The sequence below is a fragment of the Ipomoea triloba genome, chromosome 10 (genome assembly GCF_003576645.1).
Source record: "Ipomoea triloba cultivar NCNSP0323 chromosome 10, ASM357664v1".
Lineage (NCBI taxonomy): Eukaryota > Viridiplantae > Streptophyta > Magnoliopsida > Solanales > Convolvulaceae > Ipomoea > Ipomoea triloba.
Window position 1 is genome coordinate 14,483,461 of NC_044925.1, and position 17,475 is coordinate 14,500,935.

Genomic DNA, 17,475 nt, shown 5'->3' on the forward strand with positions numbered 1-17,475 from the left:
CAATTTTTATTAAGTCTGGATCAAATGTGACAAAATTAATAAAATCGGACTAAATGTGTCCAACACCCCATAAGTATAGGACCAAAAAATGATTTCACTCTATGCTAAACCTGTTAACCAAACAAACCCTAAAAATTATTGTCATTTTTTTTTTCTTTTGAGTAATCACTCTTTTCTCAAGCACAAAGGACACCGGATTGGCAAAAATTTAATAAAAAAAATTATTGCCACTTAACGAAAGAAACTCCCAATTTCCTGACTTTGTTTCCCCCCTTCCCCCTATTCATTCTCTTTTCTGTAATTCTGATTTCTGATCTTACCAGTCCCCCAATACCAGTGAGCAGTGATCCCCCCTCTCTCTCATGCTGAAATCGACGTATGGTAATCGATACATACAGATGTATACATGTATACAACCTGAAATATACATGAAGCTCTTTTTGTTGAAGCTATAGGGTTTTGAGCATCAATTTCAGTCTACTTATCTGAATTCGGATTTGAATGTAGAGAAGATTAACATAGTCTGTAAGTGAAGCTCTAAGCTGATAAGCTAAGGATTTTTGGGATCGTTACGGTGTATTTCAAAGCGGTGGTTGATTCGATCTATTGCTGAATGGATTCGCCAACTTATTCATCATCGATGGCCACATCGAATAATCGAGAAGGTTTTTCATCGGCTGCAGTGGCGAACGATGAGGGCGCCCTCTCCGTCATTTCTGGACTTGCTAAGGACGCCGCTCTGCTTTTCCAATCGGGGAAATTCTTGGACTGTATTAGAGTTTTGCTTCAGCTGCAGCAGAAAAAAGCAGGCGATCCAAAAGTGAGTGGCTTTGCATTTCTACATTTCCGTAATTTGAAGCTTTTGGCTGTTAGAGCTGGTCTATTAAATGTAAAGTTCTAAATTATCTTCTGATTTTTAGTTTCTTTTTAAAACTTATATGTTTGGTTCTGCAATTTAGCTGGTGCTTAGATTGAGTTGCATAACTTGCATTTGATTTACATGTATTATTTCAACGGGAAATTCATTTTTGAATTTTTTGCTATCTGAATTCAGATAATGAAATGATCTATAGGATATCCAGATGCTTCTGATTTGATCTTTTATAAATTTTGAGTAGTTATAAGCCAATTCTTTGACCTTTAGCAATCTTGATGATTACCAGTTATTGGTCATTCAATGTGTTCAGTATGGCTTTATGGCTTAATTGGATTATCATTGAGCTTTATAATGAAATTGAATTCTATTTCTTTGGTGAGCGTGATAAAACTTAGAATCACGAACTCTAACCTCAAGGATTTTTTTTACTGAATGACAGAAGGGTAGTTGTTAAGGTCGTTAGTAGGACTGTAGGAGATGGTGGGTGGATTTAGTGTGCTTGCAACCAAACTAGAAAAGCAACCTTTGAATTAATGAAGGAAAATCATGTGATAGATAAGGTAAATTAAGGTTTCAGAATATATATGCTGATATTCTATAAGGTGTTTGATAGTGGTGTGTGGGAGTTTTTAGTTCTGTATAATTTCTTAGGGAAAGTATTCGTTATTTATTGTCTTGCTTGGTTACAACTCTGGGTAACGAATGGGCTTTCTTAGGGGTGTGTGGCAATGTTTATGGCCATATCATTCATGTTGACAGAAAGGACTTTTTCAGAGGAATCAGCTGCAAGAAAAATATTTGGGGTGTGAATGAGGGTATTTTAAAGCACTATGATACCTTGAGTAGAAATAGAAGACCTCTGGTATTTCAATGCCAGATTTCAAGCAATCAGGGAAAACAATTCACTTGGTCAAGAGTGTTTTGACAGACACATAGTTAAGCAATTCAGGTAATAGTTGCCACATGTAGTTAGCTATTTTTGCAGGACAAATGAATATCACTTGACATAAGAGACTTTTTTTTTTTTTTTTTTTTTTCTTTTTTTTCCCTCATAAGGCCTGCATGCATATCAACATGCTGGTTTTTGTCAAAGAGCAGAATGTACTGAGTTTGTGAGGGTTGTTGAAAATGTATTATATGCCTGTATTTCCATTTCTCTCATCAATCAAGAAGGGGGTCAATGATTCATACTGGAAAGTCTTATTTTATTATATTACATAGTTTAGATAGTAATAAATTACTAAATAGTTATTTAGAAACTAATAAATACGTAGTAGTTATTTAGAAATTACTAAATAGTTATTTAACTTATTGCTCTTAGTCTTCGAATTAGTTTAGGTAGATTAATTATTTAGAAACTACCAATTAATTATTCTTAGTTTAGGAACCTCTGTAATCAACCCTATAAAAGGGAGTGTTATTTTGGAATAATAGAACAAGCAGAAATTTAATCCCAAGAAGAGTCTAAGGGAGTTTTGGGTCTCAAGCAAACCCAGTGTTTTCTTCTTTTCCTGTTCCAACTATTAGTCTTTCTTCCTTTTTCTTTATGTTTTCATCCCCGTGTCGTAAGAACATAACATTGGTACCGTTGCCGCCGTCATGGGAATCACTCTGTCGGAGTTTGACGCTCTCACAGAAATAGCGACTGGGTTGAAACAATTAGACAAATATTTTCGCAAATTTGCAGATGACCTGAAGGACTGGTTTCTGCCTATTTTATCCGAAATTCAGCAAACACAGGTTGATGCTCCTTCACTTGACTCATCAACAATCATTGTTGACCACCCACATGTGGAGATAGCGCCGATGCAAGCTAACATTTCAGTTGATCAGCTTCTTGTTGATTCCACACAAATGGCTGCCGACTCTTCTGAAATTGAGGTTGTGCCCTTTCCAAAAACCCTCCTAAGCGTGGGAGGGTTATTTCACCACTATCCAACCCCATCTCATATAAGCGTTATTTCACCACTCTCAGTTTTCATCTTTGGTGTCTCCCTCATCATCCAATGTTGCTGTTCCAACTAACTCCTTTAAAGGATGTCCAAGTTTGTGGTCTTCCTCACCACTGTTCGCTCCTTCATTTGCGCTTCTTTTGGGGAGGCCATTTGATCGTGGGAGGTGTTGGCTACGTGCTGACGAGGTTATCAAGCTTGAGGTCCAAGAGGGAGTAATGATGCATACTGGAAAGTCTTATTTTATTGTATTACATAGTTTAGATAGTAATAAATTACTAAATAGTTATTTAGAAACTAATAAATAGTTATTTAGAAATTACTAAATAGTTATTTAACTTATTACTCTTAGTCTTTGAATTAGTTTAGGTAGATTAATTATTTAGAGACTACCAATTAATTATTCTTAGTTTAGGAACCTTTGTAATCAACCCTATAAAAGGGAGTGTTATTTTGAATAGTAGAACAAGCAGAAATTTAATCCCAAAAAGGGTCTAAGGGAGTTTTGGGTCTCAAGCAAGCCCAATGTTTTCTTCGTTTCCTGTTCCAGCTATTAGTCTTTCTTCCTTTTTCTTTATGTTTTCATGCCCGTGATGTAAGAACATAACAGTCAACTAGTTCAAGCAGTATTTTATGGGGGTTAGGGCATATCAGTTGGGAACAAGATAGACGAGTTCCAACATCATATTATGGGTTAGGGAAAGAGGATCACAAAATTCACTTGGTTAGTTAGAAAGCTATTATGAAGAAGAGTGGATGGGGTTGTTTACTTGTTTAAGCACAATATCATTGTGCTTCATAATAAAATATTAGTGACCGTTTGGTTCACAGAATGTTAGATTGATGAGAATGATTTGCAGAATGTCAGATCACCTGAGGGAATGTTAGGTTTATTCAATATAATAATATTATATAAATGATGGTTTTACGTATAATAATATAGTACATAATATATATATATATATATATATATATATATATATATATATATATATATATATATAGGGAAGGGTTCAGGTGTAGGGAAGGGTTCCTGTGTGGTTGTGCGGTTACGCACCTTAAGCATTACAATGACGCACTTTAAGTACACAAATCGCACACCTTAAGAACACAAACAACGCACCTCAAGAACACAAACCACGCACCTAAGGTTTTAAAATGGCGCACCTTAAGTTTGAACAACTCACGTACCTTAAGCATACAAATCATGCACCTTAAGAAGGAAAACCACGCATCTTAAGCTTTAGGTTCACTCACCTTAAGTTTCAACACTGACGCACCTTAAGCGTACAAACCACACACCTTAAGAAGGAAAGTCACGCACCTTAAGAAGGAAAATTACGCACCTAAAACAACTGCACAACCGCACCTGAGAAGGTCAACTGCACGGGAACCCGTATATATATATATGTGTGTGTGTGTGTGTGTGTGTGTGTGTGTATAATATTATTTTAGTATACCAAAGAAGCATTGCTGAATAACACAAACTGTTCAGACAATACAAAATTTACTGTTTGTTATAGTATTTTGTTGAGATATATGAATTTGATAGATATTCTTCTCATTTATTCTTTTTGTCTTCACTCTCTAGGTTCTTCATAACATTGCAATTGCAAAGAGCTTTCAAGATGAGCATTCATATCCTAAGAGCCTTATAGAAGAACTCAATGAGGTTAAGGTACGCGTCATAGTGATGCCATTGCCTTTTATCTGATTCACTTAGGATATATCAGCTCTCTGTTCTATTTAATAAAGAGTTCTGTTTGATTGGCAAAGTCTGTTTATTAACATCGAGAGATGGAACCTTCTTTTATAGGATATAACTTGAGCATTACTGAGTGAAGATTGACATTCCATTATATTTTAGTTGCAGATCAGAAAGTACTATCTCTTGAAAGATGTTTTGACTTGTTTGCCTGATTATTATAGACGCACAGCCATGTATACTCATTTTTTGGTTCATGGATTTATATGCAATTTTGTTGTACTGACCTTTTCAGTTACATTTTCTAATTGAAAAATTGCTTGTTAAAACTTGTTACATTTTGAATCTTTGTCATTCAAAAATGATGAAGGAACCTACTTTTGTGCTTGTAAAAATTCAAATTTTGGAAAAGTTACCCTTCAACTGCTTCACTATGTCTTCTGATGAGTAACAGAATTATTAAAAAGCACCTAGAGAGCGTAATCCAAGTACATAGGAATGCACTTACAAGACAAACTTGTAATAAAAGCCCAAGTAGTCTTAACTTCACTAAATTTGCGCTGTATAAAAATTTCATTATATTTTTAATCATATATTAAAATAGGGAGCATAATCTGAGGTTGAGTTTTGTTTTCACTCGACCAGTAGTGAAACTGTTAGACAAAATACATGAGCATATGATTATCTTTTCCCAAGTGCTTCCAAATGATGACTTGCATGTGGAAACTATAACTTGATTGAATTTGCTTTACCTTGCTTAACTCAATGAGATATAATTAAATTTGATGGGATGCAGGCCTTTGTTGGTTAGCAAAAAATTATTGAAAAAATGAATACTCTTTATTTGATTATAACAATGGATCATTCAGGTCAGTGATAACATTATCTCATTTGAGTATATACATACTTGTACGATCAGAAATGTTCTAAGAGAATTCTCATCTGGATGAACATTTTAGGACGTGGGCTGTGGAAGTGCACTCGTTGAATTATATATTGATTGCTCTATCCTCTCTGTTCACTAGAGCCAATCAAAAGTTTACAACACTTAATTCTTTATACATCTCTGGATGATTCATTTTTTAAGGTGGTTAGATGCTTGCTTAATTATATTGATATAATTAGCATGCTTCTATCTACATCTTTTCTTTATTGTTCTCTTATCAGATTAAGTTTAGTTGAGTTGAGTTTAGTATGCTTTCCTTTTCTTGTATTTAGAGGTTATGCAACGATCATGCTGGTGCTGATGGAGATCATTCAGAGTCCACTGGTAATGTTGGAAGAAAATCTGCAGCTGGCATTAAAGGAAATAATATCATGTCAAACCAGTATTCTACCCTACATAGTTCCCCAGTATTGATTGATGAATTTGATACTTCAATGACAATGTACAACCTAGTATGTTTTTGTTGCTGGTGTATTTTTAACATCTCCACATGTCATTATTTGATATGGGCGTGAGATTTGAATGGAAATTTATTTTTTTTGTATTACACAGGCAGTTTCATGGTTCCATCTGCATGAATATGCAAAAGCGTTCTCAACTTTGGATGCATTATTTCAGAATATTGAACCAATAGATGAGGTGGGGAATGGACTTTAACTTGGATGATGATACCTGAGTTTACATTTGCTGATGGATGAATGGATGCTTTTCCTGATAAGTTGATAAATTAATTAATGTGTGTGCAGGTAATAGCAAAGCATATTTGCTTTTTGTTGTTGGATGTTGCACTACTTTCCCAGAATGCAAGAAGATATGTGGTATGTTTGTCATGCCATATTCACTTCTTTTTGTGCAGCATTTTGTGTGTGGTGTGACTAAGTGACTTCCTCTTTGCCTTCCATCTTATTACAACATTATGTAGATGGAAATTTCTCTTTTTGGGTCTTCTAATTACAAAATAAGCTATATGTGTGACTTTCGGTTGAATTTATGCTAATTACTAAACTTCCCTTCTAGATTCGCTGATAATTGTAATGTTGTATGCAGTCTGTGGCTAGATTTGTTTTTGAAGGAAAAGGTAGTTATTTCATTACATCCAGCGCTTTTGGTATAATGTGTCATGAAGAGTGAAGGGAGTAGCTGAAGAAGTGTGTGTTAAGCAGTTGAGCTGTGTAATGGACTAATGGTGGATGATGAATGACATCTAGAGGTTTTAGGGTTTATTTTCCATGGAATTGTCTCTTAATAAGATAGCCTTTAGTTAATCTTGTTAGTGGTTATTTGTCAAAGTAATTCTGTTGAACTATTTCTTACGTGAATTGGGTCTAGTACAATAGATTTTGGGTTTTAGGCAAAAACTATTAACCCCTCACCGAAACAAGAAAATTTCGGTAGTTTTGGGTTTCAAATTGATAGTTATGGTCTGTATTTTTGGTTCAGGTTTGAGATGGAAAATTGGGTTACTCGAGTACTGTCCATCCTACCCTGGAAAGTTGTTTTTCAGATTGGAAAAGTAGAACTTTTGAATTTCTAGAGGGATTTCTCAAAAATGGAGGGGGATTCTAGTTTGTGGAAAGGAATTATGTTAGGGAGCCTGCCCCTGACAGATTGGATTACTGGAAATATCTTGTTTTTGAGGCTTTAAATGGATTTGATTCATGAAAAATAGAAAAAAGATCATCTAGGTGGGGCGGGTAGACGATTAGCATTGGAAGACATTTTTGTAGGGAATCTTAAAAATATTGCAGAAGGATGTTTTAAGGTATCGGAACATTGGAGAGTAGGTTGAAGAGATTACGGCTTTGTTAAATTAAATAGTAGGGAGTCAAAGTTTGGGAATTTATTTTAGGAAAATATTTTAGGAATAATGGAGAGATTAAGGGTGATTTTCAGTTTTTCCTATGAATCAACTTCTTGATTTTCAGTTACCAGATTTTGAGGAAAGAATTAAGTTAATTAGTTTTTTCCTTTATAAGAGTAGGTTGTATATATATGCTCTTGTAGTTTATGTAAGAATTCTAGAACTTCTTCATTGTATCAGAGCTTGGTCTTTGAACCTTAGTACCTTCAGGCCAATTTTTCTTGGCTTCTTTTTCTCAATTCTCAAGCCATCACAAAATAAAGAATGTCCTTATAACAAACTTCCAACATCACAACATCAGAAGCAAGAGGGAGTTCAGAAACTTCAAACCTTAGTGACAGTCATATGGCTGTTCAAATGGATTCACATACAGCCTTCACTATTAACAAAGGAGGAATGAGGCCGTGGATAGTTGACAAAGGTGCTTTTGATCACATGACATGAGAGGAGATGTTACTCTTCTCCAAAATTACAAGTCAAGCAGTGGTTACTCATTTGTCCGTATTGCTGATGGTTCAAGTTCAAAAGTTGCTCGGACAGGTTTCATTCAACTTACTAAAGAGTTGTATCTCGACTGTCCTACATGTACTGGGGTTGTAATCTTTTGTCCATTAGCAAATTGGCTCGTGATCTTCAATGTGTAACTAAATTTTATACAAATTTGTGTGTTTTTCAGGACTTGAAATCGAGGAAGATGATTGGCCGTGCTGAATTGGGAAATCTTTTCAAACCTTTAATCTTATGATTCAAAATCAATATAACTCTATGGTTCAGATAATCAAGTGAGACAATGCTAGAGAATACTTCACTAGTAGTCTCAATACCTAACTACAAAGTCATGGGATTATCCAGACAATGCTAGAGAATACTTCACTAGTAGTCTCAATACCTAACTACAAAGTCATGGGATTATATCCATATAAGCTCGTCTTGACATCCCCCAAAAAAATGAGGTGTCTGAACAAAAGAATAGACATCGCTTGGAGGTTGCTTGGTGCCTTATGTTTTCCTCTAATGTTCTTAATTATTTCTGGAGGGGAGCCATTCTCACAACCACCTATCTGATTAATGATTAATTGTATGCCATCTAGAGTCCTTAGTTTTAAAAACCCACGACAACTTTTTCTGCAATATTTTCTTCACTTACGTGCAATCTCATCTAATTTATCACTCAAGGTATTTGGTTGCAGAACATTTTTTCATGTGTATCCATTCCCAACACCGTAGCAAATTTGATCCTAGAGCTAATAAGTGTATTTTTCTTGGTTATGCCCCAACACAAAAAGGATACAAGTGTTATTCTCCAACCACCAAAAAGCTTTACACCACTATGGATGTCTCTTTCTTTAAACATATATCATTCTATCCCAAATCTCATGTTCAGGGGGAGAGCATGAATGAACATCAAATTTGGTAGTCCTTTCTTGAGTCTGTACCCTTTGCCCATTCAGAGTCACTAAATTCTTCTCAACCCTTGCCTTATCAACTTGTGGTTATTGATTCTGCACAAGACATGTTTCTTCTCTTGTACCTATCTTGTCATCCGTGCCACCATATGTTTCTTCTCTGGTGCCTATTCAATTTCCTATACCCATTACTTTTATGGCTCCACAACTTGCTATTGATAATTTTCAAGTTTACAGTAGGAGGAAGAAAAGACAGGAGTTAGAGCACAGATCACAGCCAACATGTGGCCAAGACATTGACTCAATTTCAAGTCCACTTAAGGAGAACATGAGTTTGGATAGGGCTGGAGAATTACCCAATCCTAGTATAGAATGACTTTTAACATACCAATTGCATTGAGGAAGAGTGTTAGGAGATGTACAAGTCTTCCAATTGGGAATTATGTTACTTATGTGGGGTTGCCACCATCTTACAAAGCATTTGTTATTTCCCTTGATGATATTCAGATTCCCAACACAATTCAAGAGGCATTACGGAATTCAGAATGGAAGAAAGCAATACAAAATGAGATTGATGCACTTGAAAAGAATGGAACATGGACTATTATTGATTTGCCAGTTGGGAAAACTGAAAAGGCCTGTGAGGTGCAAGTGGATTTTCACCATGAAGTATATAGCAAATGGATCAATTCAGAGATTCAAGGCTTGATTGATGGCTAGAGGATTTTCACAATCCTATGGGATAGATTATCTAGAAACTTTTGCTCTTGTTGCAAAACTTAACACTATTACAATTCTTCTCTCATTAGCTATCAACCAAGATTGGTACTTGCAACAGTTGGACATAAAAATTGCTTTTCTCAATGGTGGCCTTGAAGAGGAAGTCTACATGGAAATCCCACTTGGTTTCGAAGGAGGTTTGGCAAAGAATCAAGTTTGGAAACTCAAGAAGTCCTTGTATGGCCTTAAACAATCCCTCGAGCCTGGTTTGATAGATTCACAATGGTGATTTTGAAGCTTGGCTATGTACAAGATCAGTCTTGTCATACTTTGTTTGTTAAGAAATCTCATATAGGAAAAATTACTGTACTGATAGTCTATCGATGATGTTATTTTATCTTAAAATGATGTGGAAGAATTACAGAATTTGAAGAAGTGTTTATACAAAGAATTTGATGTTAACGATCTTGGAAATCCAAAATATTTCCTTTGGATGGAAGTGGCTAGATCAAGGAAAGGCATTATTGTTACTCAAAAGAAATAAATTTTAGAACTTCTTAAGAAGATTGGCATGCTTGGATGTAAGCCAGTTGATACTCTTATGGACAGCCAAAAGAAACTTCGCACAAAGAAAGAAAGTGCACCTGTAGATAGTGGGAGGTATCAACAACTTGTTGGAGGCTTGATTTATCTTTCACACACTCGACCAGATATTGGCTTTGCAATGAGTGTTGCAAGTCAATTCATGCGTAGACCTACACAGAGACACATGGAGATAGTCTACAGAATTCTTAGATACTTGAAGATGACACTAGGGAAGTGCTTATTTTTTAGAAAGACAGAAAATCGTGACATTGAGATGTACTCAAATACTGATTGGGCAAGATACATCACTGATAGATGGTTCACTTCTGGATATCGTTCTTTTGTTTGGGGTACTTTTGTCACATGGAGGAGTAAGAGGCAATCAGTGGTAGCCAGAAGCAGTGTAGAAGTCGAGTACAGAGCACTAGCTTAAGGAATTTGTGAAGATATTTGAATAAAAAGTGTTCTCAAGGAATTGGGACAAGTGAGTTCATATTCCTATTCTAATGATGTGTGACAATTAGGCAGCTATTAGCATAGCAAAGAATCTTGTTCATCATGATAGGTTAAGCACATTGAAATTGATCGACACTTCATCACAGAGAAGGTGACTAGTGAGACTATTAAATTGAACTACATTCCTACCAAGCAACAAACTGTAGACATCCTCACAAAGGCTCTAACAAGACCTAACTTTGAAGACTTTTGCAAGCTGGGATTACATGATATATATTCCTAGCTTGAGGGGGAGTGTTGAATAGTAGGGCGTCAAAGTTAGGGAATTAATTTTAGGAATAATGGAGCGATTGAGGGTGATTTTCAGTTTCTCCTATGAATCAGCTTCTTGATTTTCAGTTACTAGATTTTGAAGAAAGAAGTAAGCTAATTAGTTCTTTCCTTTATTAGAGTAGGCTCTATATATATGTTGTTGTAATCACCATTAGTTTATCTAAGAATTCCAGAACTTCTTCACTTTTGATTTAATGGTTTATGTAGGAGGTTACAAAGCTGGCCTTATTTCAGCCATGGAAGGATAACAATTTTAAGTAGAGATTTGCATGTAGGTTCTATAGTATACGAAATGGTTAGGAGGAAAGAGCTAGTTGACTGGCAATAATTGTTCTCCAATGGCTAGTTGAGAGCTTTGGTTTGACTAGTCATTTGGGTTGGATTGAGAATCCATTTGGGTCGTATTGATGTGCTGGCCTTGATCCATAGAACCCCAACACTAGTCTCCCACTTGAGTTGCAAAAAGTTGGAAACAAAAGTTACTTGAACACAAAATTTTAATCTCCTATAAAATTAACAAACATGTTAAAAATAATAGCACCCACATGGGGTGCATCCTACTAGACTCATTATAGTTATATTAGGAGGATTAAAAAATCCTTAAGGAGAAGATTGGTTTTGGTTTCCCCATTTTCGTTTTTCATTTGTCTATTGTCTAGGTGATAGAGTGGATTTTTTTCATCTGCCATGCGTTCTCTTTTTAGTGATAGAGTGGACTTGACAAATCTTGCTGTGCACTGTTTTTTTAGTGCAAGAATAATATTAAGTTATTCGAGGAATACGTCCTTAAAAAATATATGTTGGATTTGCTGAAACTAATAAAGGGACAACTTTTCATGTAGTTCCTGTAGAAGGCACCAATGTTGGAGCTAATTCAAAGCAAGCCTGACATAAATTGGGTTTTGGCTTGAACAACCCAACATAAACTTAAATATAAATGTTTGAATAGGGTGCATGAGAGATATGGAATCAATATAGGAGAATAAGTAATCGGACACAAGGGATTTACGCATGTAAATCATAAAAGCGAAAATCACGTGCCTTTTAAAAAAAAATATATATATTTTAAGACAAGCTGAACTCCACTATGTTTGGTGTTTGCACATGTTTCCATTCTCATTGAAGGTAGAGAAAGAGCTTTTGATGTGTTGAGATTGCTTTTTCCCCTATTGCTGTAGAGGTGTAGGGCTTTTATAGTGGAGTAAAGTGACAGGTATTCATTGTGGAGTAGTCATCATTCATTGCAGAGCAATGGTCATTCCCTGGTGATGTTGTGGAGCTCTTATGCCTTCACTTGTTTTCCAACAACTAACTGGACTGATAATAACTGTCTTCCAATGGTTTATTCGGAGCATTGAGTGTGCTGACCATCCGACTTGGATTGAAAGTCTGTCTTCTGGGCTGTGTGATGTGCTGGGCCCTGGTTCATTTATCATCTGGCTGTGGGCTGATTGGGGCCACATTGTGGCAATTTATATCGTGGACCAGGGTGCACTGTGGACCCTGGTCTAATATACAGAATTTGACTTCATAAAGTACAAAATTCATGTTCATAATTGACAGAATTGTATAGTTGAGGACACAAATACTTAACATAATACACAGAATTCATGTTCATAATGCACAAAATTCATGTTCATTTTATCGTGTTTATGTGTGTGCATTATGAACATAAATTCTGTGCATTATGAAGTCAAATTCTGTGTATTGGACCAGGGTCCACGATATAATGATTGCCACATTGTGCTGAGGGGTATGAATAAGCTTATAAGCTGCTACAGTATACACGGTGCTGGTTGATTATCTTCAATTTCCTGCTCTTCTGTACTTCGCATTCACTTTGTGGTTTCAGTGTAGTTATTAGATGCCAAATTATATATTTAATTGTTGCTTAATGTTTCTTTAAAAATTATTCTCTTGCATTAATTATATTGCAAAAATGACTCAATCATGATTGTTACATCCAGGATGTGATTAGCTATATGGAGAAGGTCTTCTGTAACAATATTTTGGTCAATCAAGTGGAAAATGGAAACTCTGCCCAACAACCCTCACCCATTTTGGCAGAATCTGTTTCACTCACAAGCAATTCTATTCTTGATGCATCTAATTCTGAATCACCTCCTACTGCAATTAAATCAGAAGATTCTTTAGCTAGAACATTGTCAGATGAGGGACTTGAAGATGAATTGCATTTAATATCATCTATTGAGATGAGTAGAAAGAATCCACCCAAACAATCTGGCATACAGCAGTCTTCAAATATAATTATGAAGAACCAAGTCGTTGGGTCCATCTCCACCATTGATATGAGAGTTAAGCTACACCTTTGCAAGGTTCGTTTTCTCCTCCTTACTAGGAACCTTAAGGCTGCCAAGCGTGAAGTTAAGATGGCCATGAACACTGCACATGGCAAAGATTATTCTTTGGCGCTTTATTTGAAGTCCCAGCTTGAATATGCTCGTGGGAATCATCGAAAAGCAATCAAGCTTTTGATGGCTTCAAGTAATAGGACAGAAGTTGGGATGTCTAGCATGTACTACAATAACCTTGGTTGCATCTATCATCAATTTGGCAAGCATCATACCTCTGCAGTGTTTTACTCAAAGGCACTAAGTAGCTGCTCATCTCTACGAAAGGAGAAGCCTTTAAAGCTCTCAATCATCTCCCAGGATAAGTCTCTCCTGATAGTATATAACTCTGGTGTGCAGTACTTGACTTGTGGGAAGCCCTTACAGGCTGCACAGTGTTTTTACAAGGCTAGTGTAATATTCTATAACAAACCTCTTATATGGCTGCGAATTGCAGAATGTTGTATAATGGCATTTGAGAAGGGACTCATAACTTATGACTCTTTGGTGTCTTCTAATAAATCTGACGTTATGGTTCATGTGGTTGGAAAGGGGAAGTGGAGGCACCTTGTCATAGAGGATGGACTGTCAAGAATCAGACAGGAGAATTCCGTGGGAAGGGAAGACTTGGCTTTTGGTGATAGACAACCTATTCCCTCTATGTCACTTGCTCGGCAATGTCTTTTGAATGCATTGCATTTATTGAACTGTTCTGAATCAAAACATGGTGTATCCTCAATGTCCAATGCTACTGTCACAGAAGATCAATTGGGTGGAGCTGTATCATCCAAGGTTGCAAGCCACAACATTGTGCCAGGTGGTGTTCTCAAGGCACCTGTTGTAGCAATGTCAGGTCAGGTTAATGAAAACGGGGAAGTAAAAGAGCTGAAGGGTGGAAATAGTCAGAATACCTCCCTACTGAGCTTCATCTCTGATTATGATGATATATGTAGAAAGGAAAACCATATGATTAAACAAGCGCTTTTAGCTGATTTGGCTTATGTAGAGTTGGAACTTGGGGATCCTTTAAGAGCTCTATCCGCAGCAAGGTACCTGCTAAAACTCCCCGGATGTTCTAGAATATACATGTTCTTGGGGAATTTATATGCAGCCGAGGCTCTGTGCATGCTGAGCCGACCAAAAGAAGCTGTAGAGCACTTGTCAAGGTATGTATCTGGAGGTAAAGGTGTTGATATTCCATATAGTCAAGAGGATTTGGAATCATGCCAAGTGAAGACACAAGATGAAGAGTCAAATGGTGGGTCTAGGAGTGTAAATTCGTTGTCACCTGATGGATCTCAATGGTTAGCTTTCATCAATCCTGAAGAGGCACGGGGGATTCTTTTTGCAAACTTAGCTGCTGTTTCTGCAGTGCAAGGATCTCTTGAGCTGGCCAAAGAATTTGCTGTACAAGCACTGTCCATCATGCCCAAGAGACCACAAGCTATTCTCACTGCAGTGTACGTTGATCTTTTGCGTGGGAACACGCAAGAAGCTCTCACCAAGTTGAAACTATGTAGTTCTGTTAGATTCCTTCCAACCAACCTTGCGATGACTGGTTCTTTGTGATCTGTATTGGTAACTGGTAAGCTTTATTGTTTGTCTAACCCAACCATTTGCTTTGGGTTCAAAGGCAGTTTAACAGTGCCCTGTTAGATTATTTGTATCATATATAATATATAGTTCAGTTGAGGGAACAATTTTTATTATTATTTCATTTTGTTTGTCTGGTTCAGTTAATGAAACTTGACTGAAGTTATTTATAATTCAATTTTTCATAATATTAAGTTTAGTACTAATCTATATCTATATCTATATATATATATATATATATATATATAAACAAAATCCTCCAAAATGAAATCCTATTTCCCGCCCAAAATATTGTACATTAAAACAATTAAAACAATAAATTAATATTAAAATTACAATAATATTAAAACACAAAATCCTATAACATCAAAACATTATTATACATTAGGATTAGTATATTGTTATAATATTGCCGCCATTTGTATTAGTATACCTGCAATCATCAATTAGAATCAATTAAAAAAATAAATTAATATTAAAACTACAATAATATTAAAACACGAAATCCTATAACCAATTAAAACAATAAATTAATATTAAAATTACAATAATATTAAAACACGAAATCCTATAACCAATTAAAACAATAAATTAATATTAAAATTACAATAATATTAAAACACGAAATCCTATATCATCAAAACATTGTTATACATTAGGATTAGTACATTGTTATAATACTACCGCCATTCGTATTAGTATACCTGCAATCATCAATTAGAATCAATTAAAACAATAAATTAATATTAAAATTACAATCTATATCTATATTATATATAAAAACAAAATCATCATTTTAAGCTTCCCGCCTAAAACAGTCCTACAATATTTAGGATGCGATTATTTCTTATTTTCCTATTTGTTGTACAATTCTACATTACAATTCCTATCATACTACAATCCTATCGTAATAAGAATATATATATATATATATATATATATATATATATATATATATATATATAACAAAATTCTCACTTTAAGCTTCCCGCCCAAAACAGTCCTACAATATTTAGGATGCGATTATTATTTTTTTTTTTATCATTGATGCGATTATTTCCTATTTTCCTATTCGTTGTACAATTCTACATTACAATTCATATTGTATCACACTACAATTCTATCGTAATAAGATACAACCTTATATAAATCCCTAATATTATATTGTGAACTTTAGAAGAGAAACGCAGAACGCAGTGCAATTATTCTAGACCTCTCCACTTTCAAATTTGCAAATTCCATTTATGCGGTCAAGATATTGTTTTATTTAATATTGATCAACTGTATATTGTTTTATTTAATAGGAATAAAATCATGGTCATGTTTGGTCATATTACTTTATTTTGTATTTATTGTTATGCAATTTTTATGTTGTTAGTATGCTGCATTTTTTCTTTCTTTTTTTTTTTTTTTGAATTTTTTCAGCTTTTTGCTTGGTTTTTTTTTTATTTTAAATTTCATGATATTCCTTAGGTAACTTGCATCCATTTACAAACACATGTTCAAATTCAAAGATTTTGGATCGTTAAAGGCTCCCAGAGGAGTGGATAGTAATAAGCTAATTGGTAAATTCTTTTTAAAATTTTGTTCTATATTGGATGTGTTCTATACTGCACAAACTAATATTATTAATTAATTGGTAAAAAAATTAATAAAGTTTAATTGGTAACAAAATTTTATTTACCAAATTAATGAGAATAATTAAACCATTATAATTGTGAGAATAACGAAAACAAATTCGGCCTAATTTTATAAGAAAAAATAATTTATTAATTATTATTTACACCAATAATAATATCTATATCTATATCTATACTATGTATAAAAACAAAATCCTCACTTTAAGCTTCCCGCCCAAAACAGTCCTACAATATTTAGGATGCGATTATTTCTTATTTTCCTATTCGTTGTACAATTCTATATTACAATTCCTATTGTATCACAATTCTACATTACAATTCCTATCATACTACAATTCTATCGTAATAAAAAAATTAATTAAACATGGGTTGTTAGATTATTTATAATAATTACAATTAATTCATTCAAATATCGATGAGGAAGAAAAAACTAAATGCGATACAGTGAACATGAATATACTTAAGTTATAAAAGTATAATTACACGTATATTAGTGTAATTGACTATTAATAATTGCCTAATAATTATTATGATAATTAAACTAAACATTAGTAGTTGAATTTATTTTCATAATAATTATAATTAAATTATTTCTAATTTTTCCCATATTTATTTTAGTAATAATATAATTACATAAGTCATATTACATATTGATCTTTTTAAGATAATTGTAGACAAACAAGTCATATATTATTCAATTAATTGAGTAATACTTTTGCACTAATCTTATAATCAAATAAATGTACATGTTCAATATTACAATTTTTTATAATTTTATCTTTATTTTTATTATCTAAATATATAATAAAAATTTTATCTGTGCATCACACGGGTAATTGGACAATTATTTGCTCTAATTCAAGTAAGGAAAACATTAGAAAACATAATTGGTCCAACAACTTTCATCAATTGCGCTACATACTATTTGATGTTATAATTTATATAATTGTATATCGATCCAAATGTTCTTAAAATATTTTAGCAAATCCTTTGTTTCTTGCACACCAGGACACAAGATTAGTCCCAAGAAAGACAGCGTAGCCACTAGTG

General features: G+C 34.4%; 1 protein-coding gene across 2 annotated transcripts; it reads left to right on the forward strand.

The window, feature by feature from the left end:
- Positions 1–260: 260 nt before the first annotated feature.
- Positions 261–14,963, forward strand: LOC116032205 (CCR4-NOT transcription complex subunit 10-like). Of its 2 annotated transcripts, XM_031274666.1 has the most exons (7): positions 285–376; positions 508–820; positions 4,421–4,507; positions 5,753–5,932; positions 6,033–6,119; positions 6,227–6,298; positions 12,809–14,963. In XM_031274666.1, the coding sequence occupies exons 2-7, from the start codon at positions 614–616 to the stop codon at positions 14,759–14,761; spliced, it is 2,586 nt and encodes an 861-aa protein (XP_031130526.1). In that variant the 5' UTR covers positions 285–376; positions 508–613; the 3' UTR covers positions 14,762–14,963. The 2 variants fall into 2 exon arrangements, with proteins under 2 accessions (XP_031130525.1, XP_031130526.1); XM_031274665.1 differs by having other exon boundaries at positions 261–820.
- Positions 14,964–17,475: the final 2,512 nt, after the last annotated feature.

Coding starts and splice junctions, on each gene's coding strand:
- LOC116032205 (XM_031274665.1), top strand. CDS start 614: ATGGATTCGCCAACTTATTCATCATCGATGGCCACATCGAATAATCGA. Junction 6,120..6,226: donor ATATTGAACCAATAGATGAG/GTGGGGAATGGA, acceptor ATGTGTGTGCAG/GTAATAGCAAAGCATATTTG. Junction 6,299..12,808: donor AGAATGCAAGAAGATATGTG/GTATGTTTGTCA, acceptor TGTTACATCCAG/GATGTGATTAGCTATATGGA.